We start from the raw sequence: 18,316 nt of genomic DNA, 5'->3' as shown, positions 1-18,316 counted from the left end.
TCATCCCAGTCTTCGCTCGAACACATAGGCCGCCCGACTCAAGGCCATTCAGGGCCCTACGCTACTGCACTACTAGTCTTACGCTCAGTGCTTCTGCACAAAACTGAGTCAACGCCACTGGTCCTCTGAAACATACTGCTCTGAGCTTTTACACGCCGATATCGATTAGAATGGCGCCACTCGTATTGTTGTTGTAAACCTGATACGTGTTCACATCCTTCTAGTGTTTTTGACTTGCTATGTCTTACGACTCATCTTTCCCCATTGTTGGTGGCGATAGTAGTAGTAGCATGGTTTCCTCCCTGACAGCTGGCTCGTCGGGATCTTCCGTGGCTTCACTACCTGGAATGTTGACTCGAGGAGAGTGTCTTTCGTGGGAGTATCATGATTTCCCAGGAAAGCGAGGACGTATTGTATACGATTCTAATATGCCACGAGAGCAACTCGTGGCTCTAAAGCGTGCTCGGAAGCGGCAGTTGAACAGGGAGTCGGCGTACAGGGTTCGACAGAAGCGGAAGCTACAGTCCACGGCCTACGAGACACAGCTTAGGGCGACTCGGACGGCTTTGGAGGTGGCAAGGAAACAGTTGGCCGACATTCTCATGGAACGTAATGAGCTCCGTAGACGCCTTGCTAAATACGAGAACAACACCACTGGTGAGGGTTCGCCGCCGCACGAGGCGATGGTAACAGGTCTGAAGCCCGAGATGTATGTTCAAGCACATACCAACAATGCATTTGGGGAAGCCACCAGGAAATTTTCATCTGATTCGGTAACTCCGCAAATGCACTATGCTCCTACTTCTTCTTCTTCTCGTGGTGGTGATGATGGTGTGTCGAACATCCCAGATCTGCCGCTTGTTGGATCAAATGATAAATCTGTATTCGACTTGAATGGTACATCGTGTGGTACTTGTACGGTCGACTCGTTTGGTGACTTTCATGCTGATCCTTCTACCGGATACAACTCTGCCGCTTTTGACCTGTGGGCGTCCTCTGGAATATCATCACTTCTAAACAAGAACCATGTTCTAACAAGCGGCTCAGAGTAGAACTATGTATCATGCTCTCTACGTCCTCTATGTCCCCCTATAGCTATGTTCATTTGAGAAAACTCTTACTTAACATCATATCAACATTTCTCAAGTCCTTTTGTATTCAGAAGATACATTGTCGACCATATCATTGTTCGTGGTAAAATCGCATTTTTTGTACCATACAATTGCATTATTTTCGGATTTTCGACCAGAGTCATACCTATTCTACAGTAGAATTGCCTCAGCTGTTTCGATTTGAACCGTTTGTTAAACAGGGGAGCGTGATAGTCGGGTGGTATTATATCTGGTCGTTCGTCGTCGTCGTCGTCATCATGATCATCTTCTTCCAAAACGGGAGTAACCTCTCTGTCTACGTGTTCAGCCCTCTCCCGTTGGGATGGATCTTATTAAACTACCTCAGTGTCTACTATGGTGCTCGAGCTCAAAATGCTCAGTCCTGTTAGCTGTTGTTGGGAAGAACTATGTCCTGGATGACTTTGTAATCTGTTTACTTGTTATGAATGGCTAGTCTGAATAATGCAAAATGCTGTCGTTTGCCTTTTTGCTCGCCTTGCAGAGGACAGTTTCGACCATTCTGGAGTCGCGTTGTCCACAGTACTCTTTGGGTGAGGTGTCTTCGAGGGGTCACCTGGGGAACTCAACTTGCGTATGAGTGAATTGCCACACACCCGCAGACAAGTAACACCAGCATTCAGGGCGCGGGTTATCATCGGTCGGTCGGGAGAGTGTCGAATCAGCGGGTGTTTCGCGTATCAAGGCAGCAAAGGAGGGATCAACGTCGACGATCACATTTGGTAGAGGAGGAACGGTGTATAAACTGGCAGTAGTTGATGATACTGCCTGGAGAGAACAGGAATACCACCGACGTACCAGCTCCTGCTGGCCATTGCGGCTGTTACTGAGGACAGTAGCACGAAGCTATCGTAAGCTTACTAGGCCGGTGTGCAGGTGACTGCTACCATCTCAGGCAGTTCTGTAATCACAACAGGAAGGAACTCACGGTCGTTGTCGACGAGGTCCCACACGCTGCTCGAATAACACTCGAGACCAACGCCTGTTGTCTTGAAGGGCTTGAGCACCGACTTTAGCTGCGGTAGAGGGAGGTGTGTATGAGGGCTACACTCGACCGCGATGGTAGTTGAGAGAACGGCCTGTGATGATATGGGGCGTCTCCTTTATGAACTCGAAAAGCCATTTGCGGTCAGTTGAGTAGAGTGTGTGGAAAATTGATGGTAACGACAACCAGGTGAGATACTGTAAACCACGTCTCCGTTTCTAGCATTGTTCGTTCTTGTGGTTTCTCAGTGTTAATAATTTGCGGTCTCTTCAACAGTGTTATGGTGCATGACCTCTCTATGTGGGATCACATTCCTTCTCCTCTACCCCACTCTAGTCGATCCAGCCTACGCCTTCGCCTCAGGCGGTGCTGTTGAGCTATATGGTTTCCAGGACCATCACTATTCTCCTGTATATCAGCTCATCTCAGACGCTCTGCAGTCCCACGGTATCGAACTGTGGTACATTAACGGGACCAGCGGTTGGCTGACTGGTCCGGGCCGACGGAAGATCCTGAGATTGATCTACCTCTTGCCCTGTTTGCGAAGTCATTTGATTTACCTCTTTCTGTTCGAATACGAGGAGACCATATTGCCACTACTAGAAGTGTCCCCATACTGGACGATACCCGAGACTTCATTCCATCCGGCTTGGTACTGGCTCGGGGTACTGCTCGCCCCACACTTCCAGCTGCTGCCGTACGTCTTCCCTCTCTTTATCACCAATGCACTGCTGGCAGTAGTGATGCTGTATTCTATTATGACAGTAGCCGTCCATGACTTTATATGGATAATCAGCTTATCCAGGATCAGGTCTATGGGGGAGCTCTATCAAGAGTTGGACTGGACGGCAAGGGAGTGCGCGGTTAGATGCGCCATCTTTACCTTCTTACCGGATCCTTTACAGGTAGTCATGTCATTTCCTCCCACACTATCGGTGTGAGGAGATTCAGCTAGTTTCTCCACTCCAGCTCAGAATCGTCCTCATCACATTATGAGAAATTTCCACGCAACCTTGAGCAGATTCTGCTCAAGGTGTGAAAGATCCTCGTTCCTTTAGTGCCACCAAAATGCGTAGTTGAACGTTTTTATGTTCCCCACATTACTCGCAATAGTACCACAACTCCCTCACTTCCTCCAGTTTGTATCGACCCTCCTGTTCAGGACCTGCTATTCTACTTGTCTCTAGCCTGGGACGGCTTGTTGCTGCTAGCTCAAGCCTCGATGCCGGTGGTGGTAATACTTGGGTATTTCTTCTGGTGGAAGGGGGCGTCCTCTGAGGTGCAGGAGCGATATGCTGACTGGGGCTACCGAGTGGTCCGCCGATGGGCAGGTATGAAACCTGGCTACTTGCCTCAAATCGAATGCGAACCTAGCAATGCCCGTAGCAGCCGTGTGAAGTGTCAAAAATGGGAAGCCAAGTCCCGTATGGTTATATACAACCTGATGAGGCGACCGTTGGCCCACGTCCATGGCGGTCGATTCATAGCGAGCTTGCTCGATGTCGAGGGCTGGAGTGGTGATGCTACTACAGGAGAGAGGGAACAGCAACGGCTTACTAGCTCTGATGAGGAAGGCTCCTCTGCAACAACTAGGAAGGGGGGACGTTGTGTCATTTGTCTCCAACGAAGAGCGGAAGTTGTGCTGGTCCCCTGTGGGCACATGGTATTGTGTCGGGAGTGTTATGGTGAAATACGGTCGGAGGCTGCGGAGGTCCTCGACACATGTTTAGTTTGCAAGGCTATTGTGAGAACAGCTTGTCGGGTGTACTCATCATAGACTAGGACCAGCAGGAGGGTGGCAAGCGTGGGCACCACACGGTTATGGAGGATGATTTTTTGTAAACTACAATGGGCTCGTTGTGTTGACGAAAAAATATCAGTGGTGACACCAGGTGTGACGGTTGCAGTTTGTTAGAGAAGAGGAAGTGGTTGTTCAACAACAATGTCAACGGCGGTGGTACGCAGACCTTTCGAGGAGGATAAGAAGTTCATATCTAAGATGGAGTCGCCCAGGTGGCACATAGACAAGGGATTTGTAGAGAACATGAATGTACCCGTGAAGTTCTACGCCAATGAGAAAATCATGCCAGCGGTGATGGAGGAGCTACAGTAATACTGCTGGGCGCGATGGAGGCTATCCTCGTTGTGGTCGACTTAGTGAATGTGAATGTGCCTTCTCCGTGGTTTTATCTGCCGTTGACTACTTAGGCGGTATTCATTACGACCGGCTGGGGAGGCAGGATTCTTACCTGCTCTGAAGCAGCTAGGGAATGTCGCATCCTTGCCAGGTAGAGGCTCCCATCGCCCCCTCCTGTGAAGTAGGCTCGTGGTAGGTATCGTCGGCAACGCTATTGGCCTTCCCGACATCCATAGCGGTTACGGCTTTGCCGTTGGCTCAGTCGCGGCATGTACTCCTCCTCTCTTAGAGTGGCCTCCCAGCATAACCTCTTCTCAGTTGACGCATCTGACCCCTGTGCCGTCGTGTCACCGGGTGGGGTTGGCTTTGACATCAACTGTGGTGTGAGGTTATTGAGGTAATGGGTGTTCTGCTGTGTTTACCATATCGCTGGGCAGGAGGGGTTCCGTATCCTCGTCAGCTGAATTTTCCTCAGGACCAACCTCACCTTGAGCGACGTGGAACCGGTGAAGGAGCAGCTTGTGCAAGCGCTGTACGATTGCATACCTGTTGGAGTTGGCTCTGAAGGGGTCGTACCGGTGAATCAAGACACACTCAGAGAGGCTCTAGTGATACACTGCAGTGCGAAATGTGTTATATCGACTTGTCTGTGTAGCAATACGGAATGGACTGGTCGGTCCGAGAAGGGTATAGCTGGGTGGAGGATAAGTACCACTGTGAGGAGCAGGGACGGCTCCTGAACGCCAACGCCACCGAGGTACCATCTAATGTGCTGGTGAGTACTATGGTAGCTGTTCGCAGGTCTCTAGAAGGGCGATGATACGCGGTGTACCACAGCTGGGCACGCTGGGAGCTGGCAATCACTACGCCGAAGTGCAGGTGAGTCGCCAAGTACCGGGCTCGATAGAGAGCGCCATGGCCATGCAGGTTGTCGATGAGATATACGACAAGTATGCCGCGAAGCAGCTAGGCTTGGATCGCCCAGGGCAGGTGAGGTGTCATCATCCCTTCACAGAAATGGTGTTAATTCTGTGGTTGTAGGTGTGCTTGATGATGCATAGTGGCAGTCGAGGCCTCGGCCATCAAGTCGCCACGGACGCCCTACAGCTCATGTGCAAGGCAGCGATGAGCAGGAAGGTGTGACGACAATGAGGCCGCGCTTATAGTCATGATTTTTCAGAATCCGATTCATCTCAACGACCCTCAGCTGTCATGTGCTCCTATCCACTCCGAGGAGGGTCAGCTGTACCTCAGATCAATGGCTGCCGCGGCCAACTTTGCCTGGGTCAATCGCAGTACCATCACATTCATGGCTAGGCAAGCCTTCAGCAAGGTGTGTCCTGCCGATGGACGCTTGTTGTGGTAACCAATCGTGAATAGGTTTTCAAGCAGGATGCTGATGATCTCGACATGCATGTCGTATATGATATTTCTCACAACACAGCGAAGTTGGAGGAACACGTGAGTGGACAGTTGTATTTTTAGAAGCTGTTCATTCTCCCCACAGTTGGTAGATGGAGTAGTGAAGCAGCTGCTGATCCATCGGAAGGGGGCGACTCGGGCCTTCCCGCCTAATCATCCCTTGGTGGCTAGCGACTATCAAGTACCTCACATTTATGATTGAGAACCTGAGGGTGTATTCAATCATCTCAGAGTATCGGCGAGCCAGTCCTGATCGGCGGCTCCATGGGTACATGTTCGTACGTGCTTGTTGGTACTCATACAGGAGAGGTGAGGTGGTCTGGCTCGAATCGACTAGACCGGCTGACGTGTTTCAGAAAGAGACATTTTCCAGTACATGCCATGGTGCTGGCAGAGTCCTTAGCCGAAGCGGGAGTCGTCGCAAGCTCGACTATGATCACGTCACATCAGAGCTGGCCGATAGAGTGAGCGTTATTTACATGTCCTAGTTTGACACTACTCGACTTTAGGGTGTGAGCATGCGTGTAGCCTCACCGAAACTGATCGTAGAAGAGGCACCAGAGTCGTACAAGGATGTCACTGCGGTCGTGAATACATGCCATCAAGCAGGAATCTCCAGCAAGGTCGTTAAGATGCGCCCCATCGCAGTGGTCAAAGGATGAGTTGTTGCTGTCGAATAACGCTCGAGACTATCGAGGCTTATATCAAATAATTTTATCACTGCGAGAATGTGTTTTTCTTCCATAAGAGGCGTGCTGAGTTTGTAGTCAAAGGGATGGTTCGGCTTTACCGAGCAATGGTCGGTGGGCACGGAACTTCAATTCCGGATGAGAATCTACACCTGAAAAATGTTACCTCGTCAACTGCATCTGACAGGGAAATCCTCCTTATCAGAGTAGCTCAGTAGTAGAGTGCGATTCCCATTATGAAAGTGTTCAACGCGAAATCGGCTGAACAACGGAGCGATTATTATGCAAGTGAATGGAAGGAGTCCTAGTCGGTAAAGGGAAAGCTTATCCGCATTCGAAATGTCTGTTAAACCTGGGGAATTCCCACTGTTGTTGACTGCAGCAGGCAAGTCGCTGGAACCGGTGTCGCAAGCGGCACTATCCAAGGCAGCTCGAATGCTGGGCGAAGACGCCTCTGAGACTACTTACAAACCCACCAACGTGAGCCGTGTCGACTACGCGTTAGTCCGGCAAGATTTCTCCGTCTGTGATGTCAGAAGCGGCCGATGAGGGATAGCCTTCTTACTTTTGAAGCACCGTTGCTCCGTCCAAAGCCGCCGTTAAGCGACTCTGGCATGAAGGTTGATGCTGACGCAGCATTAGAGGGAGTTGACTTGAAGACTCTCGATGCGGTACCACGACCACTCGTGAAAAAGAAGCGTGGGCTCGACGTGTTTGACCAGCTGAACGATGTCAAGCCTGTTGACGGCTGTGTTGAGGAAGAAATCACTGCCAGCGACTTGGACGCTCTGGAGGCCGGTCTCCCCATTGAATGCCCCGATGAGATGGTTGAATTCGTAGTTGTGCGAAGATTCCCCCTCCTGTATGTTGGCCTCGACCACGCTGGTCACAGCGTCACCGGCGCTAGCAGTACATGTCCTGACGACGTCATGGTCGGAGATGAGGTGGTCTCCGTTAAAGTACAAGTCCGCGCGATTGTCAAGCCACAAGCCGCGACTAGGGCAAAGGTGGGGTTGGTCGTAGTTGACCAGGATCAGTTAGCTGGTTCGCGACGAGAGTTCGGACTACCTATTGGATGTCAGCTATGTTGGCAAGGGCTGCAACCTGGGCGCAAGTTCAATAGGAAGCGCGATGCAGAGGCGTGTTTGACCCTCCCTGGAGGTTGGAAATTCTCGAGCCGTCTGATGAACGTTGACCGCGAGTGGGTAGACGTTCAAGGACGGGTCACCTCATTCGTGCTTGGCGAGGGGCTGTGGATCGCATTTGAGACGGGGGAGCACGTGTTGATTTCTGGTGGGGTGGACCAGCTGAATCGGCTGATGGGGTCGATGGAGGAGGGAAGGGGAGTGAAAGTGTGTAACTGTTGGGAGTTACCAACCTGGCTGATTACGGACCACCATCGGGAATACAGAGCTGACAGCATTAGTGTAGACATCGTCATGTGTCCTATCGATCACCAGTAGGTCAGGCCCAGGGGAGAACGATGATCGGTCTCACAGATTGGCATGATCAGAGTCGTCATATCCCATGTTTCTAATCCATCCTTGTGCTGTGTTGCTCAATTTCCTCCGTCAGCCAAGTAGCAGTATGTAGACGGCTCGCTTCATTTTCGTTTTCAGATTCTCCTATCGATAGCTTCGATCCGGGGCGTTGTTCAGTAACCGTTGCTACATTGTTGTGGGATACTTCCGTGCATAGACCTGTTGTTTTACGATATATGATTTTATGTTCCCGCGCGATTCTAGCTCCGGCCACATCTAAGTTCCCCAAAGTCATCCAACCATCCCGGGGTACGCCCATCCACCTCTATACCGATGATGTCGATGAGCAGACGATGCAACAGCTGTGAGGAGGCGCCTTCATCGACCTCAGACAACTACAGACATCTATCGTGCAAAGTCCCTTCTGCCTTTCTAGGATCAATCTCTCTCGGTCACGGATGGTCGTCGGATACATCGCAGCCATGCCCGACGTCCACTTGGGCAAAGGTGAACCTTTGTGTCGAGGAATGTCAAGTGTCACTATCAGGCGCAACGATAGGGAGTGTGTTCGCTTCTCGTGATTTCGTCTGCCCGAACGCCGTTGGAGTGGACATAGGCTGTGGCATGTGCGCTGTGAAGGTGGGCGTTCACTGCTTCTCCGACTCCGCTCTCATTTAAAGTCCATTATTATTTTTCATCAACTGCTAGCAGGCTCCAGGTCTCACTCGCCTTGGCCTTTCTGACACTTTTTTGATGAAGCTACACGGCCAATTGGTTGAGAGAATCCCCACTGGTGGGCTTGGGACGTACTGCTCTCGTTTAAGCGGTATCTTGGCAGGCTTTAATAGCCATGAGAAAGCATCACCGGAAATGCGAGCGGCTATGAAACGACTGATGGACGAGCACAAGCCTACTGCGCATACCAGAGGAGTATGTCAATCGAGGACAACTCCTCCCGGCAGCTACGCTCAGGTGATTGCCGAGCGGCACGTGAAACAGATTGGTACCCTTGGTGGTGGCAACCACTTTATCGAACTGCTTCATGACGAAGGAGACGACATATGGCTCATGCTACATTCGGGCAGCCGGAATATCGGCAATATTACTGCCCAATATTATGACGGGTAACCTTGTCGACCTCTGGGGGAAATGCTTAGCATTCTCAATAGTTCAGGTTGGCTGCGAGACAGACAGGCACTTCGAAGGAAAACCTGGCCCATCTCGCGATCGCCAGTGATGCTGGTCAAGACTATCTACGAGATATGCACTTCTGCCAAGCCTATGCGATGGAGAACCGAAAATTCATGATGAATTCTTTCGTTAGTAATCATTGCGAAATACCTCAGTCATTTCAGAAACGGCCTCTCCTTCATAGATGCCGTGCGTGATTTAACAGGAAAGGTGCCAGATTGGAGCACCTTGGTGAACATCCACCATAATTACTGCGAATGTGAGGACTGCACATATCGAGATCCCGAGTCGGGGAAAATCGTGCGAGATAAATTATGGATAACGAGAAAAGGAGCAACTTCAGTATGACTACAATACCCGCCACCTGCCTGGTGAACGCATGTTGTCTTCTCCACAAGGCTCGCCAGGACCAGCTCGGTATAATACCAGGAAGCATGGGAACAGGAAGTTACATTACGCGAGGAAAAGGGGAAAGCATGGCTTGGAACTCGTGTCAGAATATCTTCTTCTCTCAACGGAATGATTGAGTTGGTGATCAGGTTCTCATGGCGCAGGTCGGAGGCTGAGCCGTAATGCTGCCAAGCGCGTGGTTGGGGTAGGCGAACTCAACGAAATGATGGAGGGGATCGTATGGGACAGTAACGCGGCCAAACTTGTGAGCATCAGGCTGATGCCATCAGCGACAGAGAGTCCATCCACTCTTCAACGCATTGATAGAGTTTGCCAGGTGCGCGACGAGGCGCCAATAGCGTATAAGGACCTCACCGAGGTTATGACGAATCAGGAAGACTTGGTGGAAGTCATACACAAGCTCAGGCCGTTGATGAATATGAAGGGATACTAATGTCCACCTTATGCCTCGTTTTCTATACAGTCTGAGCGCTGGATTGAGTGATGATTGACAAAGTTCAAGTACGGTTAAATGCTGACCCAACTCGTAGAGAATCAATCTCCTTGTTAAATATATAGTGACTTGGCATGTATATACTGGTTATCCGCAATATGTTCCTCGCAGATATACAACTAGTTGTTTGTCTACTTGCCGAGCATGAATGTCGCTGATACATTCTGGATGATAGTTTACCTGTGACTCCAGGCTAAAATGTATGATGTGGGAAGCCCCCGTTATCGCACTACGAATACAGACTGATAACACTCAACACACCCATATAGCCATCACTCATGCATTTATCACGACGAGTTCATATAGCAGCAAATATACAAAGATTCGCGACGTAATGCATCGAGGGTTTCGTACACGAGGTAGTATACTGTGATCATTATCGCACTCACAAAAACGATGGTTTGCACAGAGTAACTGTTATTGAATTAGTAATGTTGTGACTGCATTCGGCCGCCCGGATTGCCGTGCGTATCGTCCTTGACTAGGCATTGCTGGGGTTGAATACATAAATCGAGATCTTGGTCATAGCGGACCACTTGAGCTAAACAATCTTGTATTAGGTATTGTTCCTGATGACATATAGCAAGATCATAATCAGGCAGATCGATCCAGTCATACCTTCCGTAGATGTTCTAGGTCCGGGCGCTCCATGAATTTGAGGCTCTTGCAGAGTAGACCGGCTGGTGATGAGGAATCTATCATGGACTGTTCATTAAACTCACGGCAAGCATATATCGCAGCCATCCGCTCATGTGCGGAGTCACCGAGGGATATGACGCAGCGACGACGCCTGGAAGAGAACCTTGGCTTACAGTAGTCGCATGATGGATCGTCTCACCCAGGCAACGATGGCACATCTGCGAAATGGGAAGCTATGGCATGGCGGAAGGCTTGCTCTTTCCATTCGAAAGCTGAAGCGAATCCCTGAGCAGAAACAAAGAAATGGTCACCTTGTGCGGAACTCATGTGTATCACCCGAGGCTCGAAGGTGCTTCTAGCTGAGGTGTGATAAATCATGCTCACAGTTGGCATCATAGATGGGAGGAACTTAGCGCAGGTGAGAGGTAACCAGCCAGTCTCGGCGTTGGTCACGATCATAACCGTACCTCAAGCAACAGTATGTCTGTTCGAATGTCAATCCTATCTTGTTTCACCCAATTCCATCGCAGCCAATAAAGTAGCATTAGCGAGCTGAGCGTAAGTATCTAGTATTTTGCGGAGCTCGTTATCAGGATCCGGGCCGTCAACTCGGAGTCCCTGAATCGTTATCATGGTACTCTCCCAATTTAAGTGATTTTCTTACACATTCAACGGTGAGGAAACGGGTGGGGAGGATGGTGTCATCCCAATCGAAAATAATAAGCGTATCTTCCTTGCAAGTGCCGGCAGAGGCACTCACAATGGAAAAGTCCTCGTCGCTGTCGCAGCTCGCTGTTGAACCGGTGAAAGTGGAATCCACCGCGCTAACGTTTCGTCTGCCACGCATCCTGACTCGGAGCACGTACGCCCCCACAATGAGCAACACCTACTCTTCATCTTCTGTCATGCATCTCCTCGATTTAGCATCAACACCACGTGGAAGATCGCCCTCAGTAACTGTTTTGGTCGACCTCGAAAAATGACAACTTTCCCATAGAGCGTTCGTGATGAATAAGCGAGTTGTGAATCACCGTTGATCCAGGTCTCTTTTCCGCTGCTGCTGGCGTGACATGTCCATTGCGTTAGGAGCTGGCACTGGCGCGGTACTGCAGGGTCTATCGCGAGAGACGACATCAGTAACTCCACCAGAGGGCATGGGACAATAGGCGACAGTGTCAGTGACTGAATGTTAGATTGAATGCAACTTCAACGCAACAACGCAGGAGTTCGGAAGACCATGCTTGTCCGGAATGGTACAAGCATAATTCTGAGGTCACGGTGCATGAAAAAGCAGCAATCGATAGGGTGATACATCACACGTCGCTTCGTTTGACAGTACGGTCTTTTGGTGCTTGTTGTTGTTGTTGTTGCCAATATGCAGCAGTCAACATATACCATAGCGAGGGTCGAATATCCCGAATTTAAACAAAAATATTGCAGTCTGATTAGTAGTGTATAGAGGCATTGAAGGTATCAGCCACCATGAGTGGCAGCAGTTGCCGGCGACATGCTCTGTTGATCGAGAGCGGCGGCTGGTGTCTGGTCGAAGGGAACACAGTGCTGGGGTTGAATACATAAATCGAGATCTTGGTCATAGCGGACCACTTGAGCTAAACAATCTTGTATGAGGTATTGTTCCTGATGACATATAGCAAGATCATAATCAGGCAGATCGATCCAGTCATACCTTCCGTAGATGTTCTAGGTCCGGGCGCTCCATGAATTTGAGGCTCTTGCAGAGTAGACCGGCGGGTGATGAGGAATCTATCATGGACTGTTCGTTAAACTCACGGCAAGCATATATCGCAGCCATCCGCTCATGTGCAGAGTCACCGAGGGATATGACGCAGCGACGACGCCTGGAAAAGAGCGGCCGAATGGTGACATAGCATAGCCGTAGGAATTAAGAAAACGCACCCAGGGACGTGTGCGACCTCTGAGAAGTGTGACACGATCGAGTGACGGAATGCTTGGTCCTTCCAGTCAAAAGCTGATGCAAAGCCCTGAAAACCAGTATAACCAGTATCAACGGTAAGCATGTTGACCTGAGGTTCATAAGTACTCCTGGCTGAGGTGTGGTGTATCGAATTCACTGTGGACAAAAGGGAAGGCAAAAACTTTGCACAAGTCAATGGCAACCAACCACTTTCGGCGTTAGTAATTATGATGACGGTACCTGACGAAAGTCTTCAACAACTGCGTATAGTAAAATGAGAAAAGCAGATTGCCTAATTCCATTGCTGTGAGCAAGGTAGTATTGGCCAGCTGTGCGTAGGCATCTAGGGTCTTCCGGAGCTCAGGGTTTGGGCCTGGACCGTCAACTCTCAAACCCTGACAAAAGGAGTCTTGATCCAGCTTGCTGCAGCGGCGATCATCTTACACATTCAACGGTGAGGAAACGGGTGGGGAGGATGGTGTCGTCCCAATCAAAAATAATAAGCGTATCTTCCTTGCACGTGCCGGCGAACACACTGACGATAGAAGAATCCTCATCACAAGTGAGTGTGGTATTCTCTTCACTGCTAGCTGTTGAACCAACAAAGGTGGAATCGGAAAAGTTAGTGCCGCGACGGACCCATGACCTGAACCATGGTGCCCAATACTCACTAGGAGTTCCCTAAAATGTTCCTTACGTATTGTACTCTGCGACACTAGTCTTCTGCCACCCTTCTACGCCGCTCTCGGTGCTAGTGGACCTGTGCATGTAGTACTGACAGCACAGTGAAGAGGACGCCTCTACGATGCATAAGAGGCAGTTGACGATCTGGATGTCTCGTCCATTGCAGCATGCTGTGGGTCGAACATTGCTACTGGCATGGGGTTGTACATAACAAACAGAGTACAAACCCTATGCTCCTGCAGCCGGTTCACAGCCTCGACCGTTTCAGAGTCGTGGTATGGGCGACGCTACCACAATCCCGCCATAACCTCGGGGCCGGCTTAAGGTCTTCGGAATACAAGAAGTATATTGACGACTAACTCAAGTACACCCCAGTAGGATAAACCACAATGCACATTTTGTAACAGTACAAGTGCGAGATGAAATGATAACTCGAAAATTGCCGTCATGTGCAAATTGACTGTGAGATTCGTGGACGGGCTTTGTATTATTCGTATTACGTCCACGCATACGTCTCAGAATCATAGACTTGCATACGAACTTCGTATGCAAGTCTTATTGATTCTGAGACGAACTAATCGGTCACACCTCCGGCAAAGTCTGGCCGATATTCGTGGCCCACGAGTATTGTGAATCGTGCAACTCATGAGACATCTTATGAGTTCACACATTTTATTGGCATGGACAACTCACAAACCGACACAAATGGGGTCGTTGGGAGCAAAAACCTCGCCGATGTGACAACGATAGCCCTGGACGACCCTGGGGGATCTGCTGACCGCAGTCTGGGAATTCGACGGAGGTGTGGTAGACACGACGATGATGATACAGCCTTGCAATGTACATGTCGCTGCCATCGCTCACGCCGAATCGGTTGCTGGCACACAGAGCACTGGGCGCATAACCGCGCACAACGGAACTCGGTGAGAGTAATGGGCCTCGCTACGAGGATAATAAGAGCACATCGTGGAGTCTTCTAACGGGTGTTCTTTGTTATCCGATGTCGCTGCATCAAAGGGCCCAACAGAGAACTAACAAGAACCTTCAGTAACGCCGATGCACAAGACCTCCGACCGTCCACGCGCTGAAGCAGTTGGCTGTCGATCTCCTCATCAAAGATGCTCCTGAGGACTATACGTAAGACACGGATATCGCCTCGAGGTGCATATCTACGATCTATTCATTCATCTATAAAACCGATTGCTCCAAGCTTGGCCAATCGTGTCGAAGCAGATGAAGCAAAGAATCTGAGTAGCCGTTCCAACGCGTTATGGGTTCCACTGCGTCCAGCCACAGAGTACTGAGGCATAAGGCGGTCTCTGAGAAGAAACTAGGTATCATTCTGGCGCCAGTGATATTGATGTGATGTATAATGTCATCAAGTCTAACCCGAGTCGTAAACCTCATCGCAATTGGCAACCACTGGCTTGCGCTATCGGTAGGAGCCCATTCCAAGATCTCTTCAAGTGAGTAACCTTGAACATCTCACGCACGAAACCGCCGAATCTCGTCTAGACCGCTCCCAAGACCTTCTCAGAGAATCGCAAGAAGAGTTTTTCAAACTACACCCCATTTCTCCAGGGAAAATGCCTGATTAAGCTTCAGAAAGCTCATAGCCTATTCTGGGGATTTGATAGCCTTGAGTTTTATGAGAAGTTGAAACCTCCTCGACAAACGGGTTTCGCGAAACATTCCACACTTCGTTCCGCTGCCAACCTGGCGAGATTGACTCAGGGAAACTGACTTGGGGAGAATTCTTTTAAAGAGACCTCCGAAATAGGCCCAAGGGAGTGCAAGTCTGCTTAAGGAGGCAAGGGGTCATTTTTTCCACTCTAAGCGGCGGTGTGTCACGCCAGTGTCGATTGAAACTTTTCTTTATGATGAGTAATACATGGTGTATAGCCACGCTTGTCTACATAAAGGCGATGGTTTCACGGCATCTGCTGGTGAGGAGGTGCCGCGGCCTCGACGGCTGCTTCACCGCTTGGCCAGCCTCGAAGTCACGTCAATATCATCTTGGTAAGAATGTCATTTCAGGGGAGTTTCGTAGCATAGACCTCATACACTGTATGTGATGTATAATCTACGATATACACTGTAGGCTAGCATGCCCCGTGTTCGGCGTCTTAATTCAATGTCTTCGAGCATGATGTTGACAATTGTTGCAATTTCCCCGGGGCGCTTCTTGTCGAGAGCTTTGCTGTCCTTGAGGGTTTGATGCCGTAGTTCGTCTTACTTTTACATAATGGCGGATTCCGATTCAAAAGCTACCCCTACTGCAGAGTCTGTGGATGCAGATGATATGTCCACTGAGGACAAGCTTAAGCAGGTAGTAGGGCGTTCGGTCCAGGCTCGGCTGTGATATTGCGAGTTGGCCTCCTGTAGTATTTACAGTCGTAGATGATATTCAGTCAGTGTTTGAGAATGGTGTCTATTGTGGTCATAACATATAGTGTCTCGTGCTTTCTCCTTCAGCCTGTTGGGAATTCGCTCCCCAACTGTAGCACTGTGTAACTGACTGTTTCCTCGTGTGACCTCGGAAGTTCGAACTCTACATTGGGGATTTCGCAGTGAACTAATCACTGGAGACTTATCTTTTCATTAGTTCGGGGATTGGATCCTATCACTCCTATCTTTTCTTTTTTCAGCTCGCTACCTATGCTGAGCGGCTCAAGACAAGGGGCAATGAACTATTGAAAGAAGGAAAGCGTGATGCGGCACTTGCTCTTTACACTCAGGTTGGTTTAGATTGAATTGACAAGGCTTCTAGGGAGGATGAGCTTCTCGCGTATTCTCTCATTCCATGGATAATTCTGTCGTATTATGACTATCATTCTCCGTGGGGCTCACCGCTAGTGCACTGCTCAAGCCATTTCAATACTATTCTAGAGCGGGTCATTGCATTTCAGGGCATCGAGGCTGCTGAGGCGAGCAAATCGGACGCGTTGGCCTCTGCATTATACGGTAACCGAGCGCAAGTTTATTTGGGCAATAGAGAGTGGAATAAGGTTGTCAATGACTGTCGGAAGGCTGTAAAGGCTGATAAACACAATGTTAAAGGTAGTGAGAATTGATGCGGTTTATTATGTGGTAGATGACGTGATGTGTGACCTTCTGGCAAGATTTTCGGAGGTGTCGATCATTTCAGCCTATTGGCGCGCAGCGAAAGCGTCTTTATCCGAGAAACTCTGGCAGCAAGCTATCGATCTCTCTCGTGAGGGGCTTAGTGCAAATCCCGGGAATAAAGATCTTGAGAAGATGCTGGCAGACGCCGAAGCGCAGTTGCAGAGGTTATATGGCAGACTATGCCGTATAGCTTTTTCGATTGATAATCAACAATTGTAGATACCGGGAGAAGAAAGCCTCGAAGCAGTCTAGCTCGTCGATCTCATTCGTGAGTGGAGGTGATAGCAGAAGTGATGAAGTGTCACCTGAGGAAGCCATGGAACAGCAACGGCTAGTTAAGGTAGTAGTCCGTTCTCGTACAATACGATAGACGGAAGGAATTGGATGTAACAAGTTGGGTGAAAAGTGGAGGTAGATAAGTTGGATAGGATATCTCGCGTAGGAGGCGGTGGTATCCTATGGACTTCTGATCTTACTGGATATACTGCGATATAGGTTTCATTCATCGCAGCGATAATTTCCTAGACACCGTACTTGTGCAGCTTATCAGCTTTCCATAGGGAGCGTTTATAGAACTTGTATTGCGAAGGCTCTTCAATCTAACCACTGACAGTCGACTGAGGTTCATGATGACTCGCCTGTCTGACCTCAGGAACTGAACGATCAGTATTCGGGAGTCCGACAGCAACTCCGATCAGCGGAAGTCGAAAAAGCTAAGACAGGGAATGCGAGGGACATCATCCAGAACATGCTGAAGGAGGACTCTCAATTACGTAAGGTTATCCTCAGCAATGCTGAGTCAGCAGTGAAATCCTCTTCTAGCCTAACATCACTCGAAACAGTGAGACGCCTCGCCGATGCGTGTGGGACAGTGGCATCGCACTCTGATGTTCTTAATGCCCCAAAGATATTTTAATCATTAGTCAATTATTAGAATCTAATAGATCGAAACTGTATCGGTTTGTATTATTGTGTATTCCGTTTCAGATACGTATCGCGCCGTGGGGAAGTGTTTCATTCTATCTGATTCTGCTGAGCTCACGACCGACATGTCGAAGGCTGAAAAGCACTTGCAAGAGAATGTCATACCACAGCTGAAAAAATCAGAGGAGGCGATATCAAAGCGATGCAAAAATGCTCAAGGGGAACTGGACAACATGGTGAAGCACCTGAGGAAATCCCCTACCGCAACAGCATAGTTGGCTGAACCTCTATAGCTGTATAGAAGCTGGTGCTAGTATACCCTTGAGGATTCCTAGAGTTTCTTCAGAGATTATTGTGTCAAGTACCCACTGCTAGTTTTTGGGTGTTGCGCTGGGTGGAAGGTCAATGAGATGAGAACAAGAAGTGGGAGGTTATTGGTGCTTTGCTGCGATCATGTTCGAACGTGTTTGAGGCATGCACTCGCTTCATCCTTGTAGTTTGGTCCAGGTTTGGATTGGAAATATGCAAGCTGTCCCAGTTTGGATTCCATACCCGCACACATTGGGTTCCGCAGCGAAACTTTCGCTGATGGGAATCTCAGCACGAGATCATGACCTACAACAACATGGATGCGGAAGGTAATGCAGAGGCACTCCATCTACTAGAACTCGCAATTGTTCCCGAATAACGAAAGACTCAAGAACTAGAGTGGCAGAAGTTGACGCAAAATAGGATCCAGTTCGAGTCGAGGGGAAAGTCTCAGAGTTGATCGTCACTAGACTTTTGCTAAGAGGAATCCAGTCCGAAATAAGCCGCTACTAATGTAACTCAACCGAAAGCATTGTTTTCTATAATATACCGGGTGTATCATACTTGCAACATAATTATACAAATTGTGCAACAAACACCGCGGCGACGATAGAGCAGAGCCCGTCTGGATGGTACCTGATATAAAAAAGCATTTCGATCCAACAGAGGTCATTCGCTAGTCATTCTCACCCATCGGAGCGCTGCTGCGCCCGGAACACCCTAGTCGGAGTCCCTGTTGGTGGAGAGTCCGACGGGCTT

The 18,316-nt window shown here is 49.4% G+C and overlaps 9 protein-coding genes across 9 annotated transcripts; 5 read left to right on the top strand and 4 right to left on the bottom strand.

Moving 5' to 3' along the window:
- Positions 1-241: 241 nt before the first annotated feature.
- On the top strand, positions 242-1,595 carry Pmar_PMAR003672 (hypothetical protein). Its single transcript, XM_002784367.1, has one exon. It carries the CDS (start codon positions 291-293, stop codon positions 1,050-1,052), a length of 762 nt encoding a protein of 253 aa, XP_002784413.1. The 5' UTR covers positions 242-290; the 3' UTR covers positions 1,053-1,595.
- Positions 1,596-3,277: 1,682 nt separating this feature from the next.
- Positions 3,278-3,859, top strand: Pmar_PMAR003671 (hypothetical protein; the record flags this gene model as incomplete). The annotated part of the gene is made up of 1 exon (XM_002784366.1): positions 3,278-3,859. A coding segment is annotated over one exon (582 nt), but the record flags the coding sequence as incomplete, so codon positions are not given.
- Positions 3,860-4,057: 198 nt separating this feature from the next.
- On the top strand, positions 4,058-6,336 carry Pmar_PMAR003670 (conserved hypothetical protein; the record flags this gene model as incomplete). Its single annotated transcript, XM_002784365.1, has 15 exons — positions 4,058-4,224; positions 4,324-4,403; positions 4,449-4,523; positions 4,571-4,649; positions 4,728-4,860; positions 4,908-5,009; positions 5,054-5,131; positions 5,180-5,242; positions 5,294-5,389; positions 5,433-5,585; positions 5,633-5,713; positions 5,760-5,855; positions 5,906-5,983; positions 6,031-6,138; positions 6,184-6,336. 15 exons carry the CDS (start codon positions 4,058-4,060, stop codon positions 6,334-6,336), a joined length of 1,542 nt encoding a protein of 513 aa, XP_002784411.1.
- Positions 6,337-6,702: 366 nt separating this feature from the next.
- On the top strand, positions 6,703-9,879 carry Pmar_PMAR003669 (Protein rtcB, putative; the record flags this gene model as incomplete). Its single annotated transcript, XM_002784364.1, has 11 exons — positions 6,703-6,843; positions 6,900-7,370; positions 7,446-7,564; positions 8,236-8,351; positions 8,392-8,483; positions 8,625-8,968; positions 9,019-9,167; positions 9,220-9,377; positions 9,434-9,527; positions 9,575-9,673; positions 9,716-9,879. 11 exons carry the CDS (start codon positions 6,703-6,705, stop codon positions 9,877-9,879), a joined length of 1,947 nt encoding a protein of 648 aa, XP_002784410.1.
- Positions 9,880-10,557: 678 nt separating this feature from the next.
- On the bottom strand, positions 10,558-10,729 carry Pmar_PMAR003668 (hypothetical protein; the record flags this gene model as incomplete). The annotated part of the gene is made up of 1 exon (XM_002784363.1): positions 10,558-10,729. A coding segment is annotated over one exon (172 nt), but the record flags the coding sequence as incomplete, so codon positions are not given.
- Positions 10,730-10,773: 44 nt separating this feature from the next.
- On the bottom strand, positions 10,774-11,734 carry Pmar_PMAR003667 (hypothetical protein; the record flags this gene model as incomplete). The annotated part of the gene is made up of 6 exons (XM_002784362.1): positions 10,774-10,863; positions 10,915-11,045; positions 11,094-11,196; positions 11,243-11,426; positions 11,469-11,549; positions 11,610-11,734. 6 exons carry the CDS (start codon positions 11,732-11,734, stop codon positions 10,774-10,776), a joined length of 714 nt encoding a protein of 237 aa, XP_002784408.1.
- A 317-nt stretch (positions 11,735-12,051) lies between these two features.
- Positions 12,052-12,617, bottom strand: Pmar_PMAR003666 (hypothetical protein; the record flags this gene model as incomplete). Its single annotated transcript, XM_002784361.1, has 3 exons — positions 12,052-12,216; positions 12,266-12,437; positions 12,496-12,617. 3 exons carry the CDS (start codon positions 12,615-12,617, stop codon positions 12,052-12,054), a joined length of 459 nt encoding a protein of 152 aa, XP_002784407.1.
- A 115-nt stretch (positions 12,618-12,732) lies between these two features.
- Positions 12,733-13,282, bottom strand: Pmar_PMAR003665 (hypothetical protein; the record flags this gene model as incomplete). The annotated part of the gene is made up of 3 exons (XM_002784360.1): positions 12,733-12,909; positions 12,959-13,160; positions 13,212-13,282. The coding sequence occupies 3 exons, from the start codon at positions 13,280-13,282 to the stop codon at positions 12,733-12,735; spliced, it is 450 nt and encodes a 149-aa protein (XP_002784406.1).
- Positions 13,283-15,443: 2,161 nt separating this feature from the next.
- Pmar_PMAR003664 (conserved hypothetical protein) lies at positions 15,444-17,585 on the top strand (the record flags this gene model as incomplete). The annotated part of the gene is made up of 7 exons (XM_002784359.1): positions 15,444-15,527; positions 15,847-15,936; positions 16,108-16,258; positions 16,347-16,488; positions 16,544-16,664; positions 16,977-17,097; positions 17,312-17,585. 7 exons carry the CDS (start codon positions 15,444-15,446, stop codon positions 17,521-17,523), a joined length of 921 nt encoding a protein of 306 aa, XP_002784405.1. The 3' UTR covers positions 17,524-17,585.
- Between the last annotated feature and the right edge of the window lie 731 nt (positions 17,586-18,316).

This window comes from Perkinsus marinus (assembly GCF_000006405.1).
Source record: "Perkinsus marinus ATCC 50983 genomic scaffold scf_1104296935302, whole genome shotgun sequence".
NCBI lineage: Eukaryota > Perkinsozoa > Perkinsida > Perkinsidae > Perkinsus > Perkinsus marinus.
This window is presented reverse-complemented; position numbering and strand designations above follow the sequence as displayed.

What these genes read in the sequence shown, in the direction of transcription:
- Pmar_PMAR003672 (XM_002784367.1), top strand. Translation starts at nt 291, where the DNA reads ATGGTTTCCTCCCTGACAGCTGGCTCGTCGGGATCTTCCGTGGCTTCA.